General features: G+C 60.1%; 1 protein-coding gene across 1 annotated transcript; it reads left to right on the forward strand.

Annotated features, from left to right (window-relative positions):
- Positions 1-924: 924 nt before the first annotated feature.
- Positions 925-4,483, forward strand: LPXN (leupaxin). Its single transcript, XM_058832099.1, has 9 exons — positions 925-1,583; positions 2,321-2,424; positions 2,532-2,587; positions 2,802-2,907; positions 2,983-3,132; positions 3,213-3,386; positions 3,472-3,553; positions 3,744-3,892; positions 3,970-4,483. The coding sequence occupies exons 1-9, from the start codon at positions 1,571-1,573 to the stop codon at positions 4,234-4,236; spliced, it is 1,101 nt and encodes a 366-aa protein (XP_058688082.1). The 5' UTR covers positions 925-1,570; the 3' UTR covers positions 4,237-4,483.
- The last annotated feature ends 186 nt before the right edge of the window (positions 4,484-4,669 follow it).

Raw genomic sequence — 4,669 nt, forward strand, 5'->3', positions numbered from 1 at the left:
GAGAGGGCTCAGAGTTTCCTTTTGCTTCCGCATTTCAAGTCCTGAGCTCTGGTATGTTCCTAGAAAACAAAAGCACCCAACAGTTCCTGAGAGTGTGCTAATAAATCCCCTCACTGTGGAGAACCACGCTCCCCTGACCCAGACACTAGGAAGGAGGTGAATGTCCTTGCATGAAAGCTGAAGAAAACCTCAGGGTCTTTGCAGAGGGATTCCTCCTGTCCCTGCTTATTGTCAGCCCCATGCCAAGCTGTCCCTGTCATTGTTATGACTGACTTCCCCTCTGCAGGCAGGGCTGGAGTCACTTCATTCTTGCTAGAACAGGGAAGCAGAGCTCAGGGCAGGGCACAGCTCACCCTTTGGCCTCTGCATTCTGTAAGGACAAGTTTTAAGAAGTTCAACTCCACATGCTTGTGTGCACTCGAGCTCACACATCACAAAATCACTGAGAAAGCTAAAAATAGCCTGAAACCTTCCGCAGGCAGGAAGGTTCTGCTGTGTGCAGAAAGGGAAGCGCCTGACAGAAGGATCCCATCTCCAAGCAGCCCTGAGGAGTGACACCAGCAGTGCCTCCTCTCAGCTTTGGGTGGCTCTCAGCATTCCTGGCCTGAAACACAGCCCGGACACAGCGGGTTGGTGTCCCAGGGGCCTTTTCCTGAGCCGGGGCTGGGCTGGATGTCCCTGCTGTGAGCAGGCAACAAATTGACCCCTGAGGTGGCAGCTCAAGGGGCTCAGCTCCAGCCCACCCAGGGACACTGTTCAGCAGTGCCCATGAACAGGGCCAAGGCAGTGCCAGCCTGACCCCTGTGGGTACTGGTGCCTCCCCACAGAGGACAGAGTCTGGCTCATAACCTTTGCCCACAAGGTTTTTCTGGTTGGACTAAAGAGGATCCAAGCCAGGACATGGTGAAGCTTTGGCGGGGCTGGTGGCCAAGGTGACTGAGATGTTGTTGGTCACCTACCAGGTGCTGCCTCCTCCAAACACCCAAACAAGAGCCAGAAGGACATGCCAAGCCACGTGCACCCACCTCTGGCATTAACACTCCCTCAGTCCCTTGGAGCTGTTTCCACATCCACTGTCTGTTCCCAGCAGTGCCAGGAGATTTCTCGGCCAAAAAGGGATTTGCTGTTACCTGGAAATCGATGATGAGGCTCCAGAAGTGTCCCACAAAGGCAAGGTTCTACTGGAATGTGACAGCGCTGCTCCATCACGCTGCCACAAATCCATTTCCACCCAGCACTGAGACGCCATCCCTTCTCACACATGGCCAGTGGCTTTTGGAAAGGGCCTGGGTCAGCAGGACATCTACGTCTTGTCTTCTGGAGCTCCCTGGGCAGCCCATTGGCCAGTTTCTCCCCTCTGCAGCCCCAGCCTGGGCTGTTTGTGGCTCCCTGTGTCCCAGCTGTGCCTGTCACACGTGGTGTGAGGCACACAGCCCACAAAGGAAACCCTGGGTGACAAACCCCGGTGCGGGGGGCGGAGGCGAGACCGGAACAGAGCTGGTGCAGCCTCGACTGCCATCTCAGCACCTCGGGGTGCTGCCCCGGCCCTGGGACCCCACACCAAGGCAGGATGGAGGATTTGGGTAAGTTGGGACTCTCCAGACCTGATCCTGCAGCCAGGCTGGGCTTGGGGTCACATTTTTGGTACCTCTGGGGAGCCTTTTCCTTCCTGTACCTCAGGACCTGGAGGGGATGCCGCAGAGGGGCAGCCATGGAGCCCTGCTCCCTCCTGTGCCTCCCCCATCCCAAGGGACCGATGGGGCCAGTGGTTGAGTGAACACTTGGCCAAAAATGGAGCCAGCTTGAGAGCAGGAAATGGGCTGTGGCAGCGCCACAACCCTGGATGCACCCAGCGGAAGCTGGGAGCTATCCCTGGCCTGGGGTGGGGGAGCAGCCACACGGCTGTGGGCATTCCCTGTTTCCCAATGTGAGGGACAGCCGAGGTAGAGAGGCAAAAATGAAAAGGAAAAGTGCTCGGCCCAGCTTGGGGGAAGTGGTGATCTAGACACGCAGGATGGGCCCAGGGTGAGCTTTTCCCTGCCAGGGCTTCTGCTGGGTCAGGCTGGGGACTGACAGAGGTTTCTTTGCTGACATGGTGTGCGGGGGCAGGACCCTTTGCCACAGTCTTTGGGAAGGTGGACACATCCTGCACTGGAATGGGCACCTTGGGGAGGGTGCTCAGGACCCCTCAGGGGCACTGGCAGCTGGCCAGCAGGATCTGCTGTGACACTCCTTTTGCTCCTGAGATTTTGGGAGTGGTACAAGACCACAGGGCGGGCAGCTACTGGCTGTGGGGCCTGACCCGGGTGTATCTATGCAGATGCTTTGCTGGAAGAACTGGAGCAGAACTCCTGCCTGGCCTCCAAGGAGCGTGCTGTGCAGGGACCAAGCTCCTGCCAGGATGCCCAGCACGGTACCCTGAAGGTAATGCCTGGGCACAGAGACCTCTCAGCTCATGATGGTGGTGCCGGACAGGGGAAGCTGCCAGGGGAACTCCCTGAGGGCTCTGCCACAAAGGCTTGTCCTTCCAGGTGCCGCTGCCACCTCGAGCTCAGCCTCCAGGAGAAGGCTTGGATTCAGTGTACAGGTAAAAATGGCCATGGTAGGGCAAAGCCATTGGGGGCTGCCCATTCCTTGCTGGGATCTGCCACCCAGGGTCACCTGGGACAGACTGTATCCTGTACACCTGCAGTGTTCCCTGTGGTGGCCTGTGGGAAAGGGCTGTGTTGGCAGGGATGGTGGGATCTCAGTCCCAGCCTTGGGGTGGACACCACAGCATCTTCCCTCTCTGCCACATCCAGCACCCCTGTACCAGTCCCAAAGCCGCTGCTCCACTCACCCCCACCCACGGAGGCTGCCTGGCAACTGGATGAACTCCTGGCCGACCTGGGCCACACGCAGAGCAAGGTGAGCCTTGGCCCTGGAGCAGCAGGCTGGGGGGCTTGGCCCTCACCCAGACCTCACCATCCTCCTTCCCAGCAGCTGGCAGCTGCAGGGCAGGGAGCCGGGGTGCCCGTGGAGTCCTTGCTGGACAACATGCTGGACAGCCTCACCCGGGACCTGCAGGAGCTGGGAATCACAGCCGCACCCGCCGGCATCTGCGCCACCTGCCGCAAGCCCATTGCTGGCAAGGTGAGCCCCCACCGCCACCCCGGCACCCCTGGGCATCCCCCTGGAGCTGCCCTCACAGCCCCTGTGCCTCCTTCTCATAGGTGCTCACAGCCCTGGGCAAAACCTGGCATCCCGAGCACTTCACCTGTGCCCGCTGCGGGCAAGAGCTGGACAAGGGGCCCTTCTTCGAGCAGGGTGGGCAGGCGTTCTGTGAGGAGGATTATCACCAGGCCTTCTCCCCGCGCTGTGCCTACTGTGCCGGACCCATCCGCGAGGTGAGTGAGTGAGTGAGTGAGTGAGTGAGTATCCCCTGGCCTCCTCCCACCACCACCAGCCCCCTCACCTCGGCTTTTCCTGCAGAAAGTCCTCACGGCCCTGGAGCAGACCTGGCACCCCGAGCACTTCTTCTGTGCCCACTGTGGGAAGGTGTTTGGAGATGAGGGTATGTCCCAAGGAACAGGTGTGGGGGTCCTGCCCCCATCCCAGGTATTCCCTGCTCTTGCACTTCTCACTCCATCTGACAGCTCCCCATAGTCTCTCTTTTTGCCTTCTATCCTGGTTATCTCCATGTCCCACTGTCCCCAGGGTGCGCCATCCCCAGATGGGTGCCCATCCCAATCCTGTCCCCACAGGGTTCCTGGAGCGCAATGGGAAGCCGTACTGCCACCAGGACTTCCTGGCCATGTTTGCCCCCAAATGCCAGGGCTGTGAGCGCCCTGTCACGGACAACTACCTGTCGGCCCTGCAGGGTGTCTGGCACACCGAGTGCTTTGTGTGCACGGTGAGTGGGAGGGCGGGGAAGCACACAATGGGGGTGGCTCCCAGGGCCACGCCAGCCTTCCCCTCTCCTTCCCCCAGGAGTGCCTGACTGGCTTCACCGGCGGGTCCTTCTTCGAGCTGGAGGGGCGGCCCTACTGCGAGCTGCACTTCCACCAGCGGCAGGGCACCATCTGCCACGGCTGCGGCCGCCCCGTCACCGGGCGCTGCATCACGGCCGCAGGGCGCAGGTACCACCCCGAGCACTTTGTCTGCGCCTACTGCCTGGGGCGGCTGCACAAGGGCACCTTCCGCGAGTGCGGCGACAAGATGTACTGCCAGCCTTGCCACGACAAGCTCTTTGTCTGAGCCCCAGCTGCCCAGCACACAGCCTCCGTGCCTGGATGTCCCCAGTATCATCCCCACCATCATCATGCCTGGCATTGTCCCTGCTGACCCAAACACGCCTCACATGCCACCCATCAACGTCCCTGGAGCTGGTTCTGTTCAGCCAACTGTCCCCAGCCTTGCTGCTGCCAGGCATCATTCCTTGTCCTCCTCCCTGCAAGACATCGCTGGCACTGCCCCTTGGACCTGAAGCAATAAAATACCTGGTCCTGCCTTATCTCTGCTTACTGGTGGCTCTGCGGACAAGGGTACAAGGCAAGGTGGGAGGGCAGGGAAATACCACATGGTTTGTCACAAAGTGATGCCTCTGGGAGCCACAGAGAACAGCACCACTCCTGGAAAAGACACCTAGGCACAGCAGCAAAGCCAGAAACACCAAAAGGACAGGCACACA

This window comes from Poecile atricapillus, chromosome 1, assembly GCF_030490865.1.
Source record: "Poecile atricapillus isolate bPoeAtr1 chromosome 1, bPoeAtr1.hap1, whole genome shotgun sequence".
Classification (NCBI taxonomy): Eukaryota; Metazoa; Chordata; class Aves; order Passeriformes; family Paridae; genus Poecile; species Poecile atricapillus.

What these genes read in the sequence shown, in the direction of transcription:
- LPXN (XM_058832099.1), top strand. An exon ending in TGGGCCACACGCAGAGCAAG is followed by an intron (nt 2,908 to 2,982) that starts GTGAGCCTTGGC and finishes CCTTCCCAGCAG; the next exon opens with CTGGCAGCTGCAGGGCAGGG. An exon ending in GCAAGCCCATTGCTGGCAAG is followed by an intron (nt 3,133 to 3,212) that starts GTGAGCCCCCAC and finishes TCCTTCTCATAG; the next exon opens with GTGCTCACAGCCCTGGGCAA.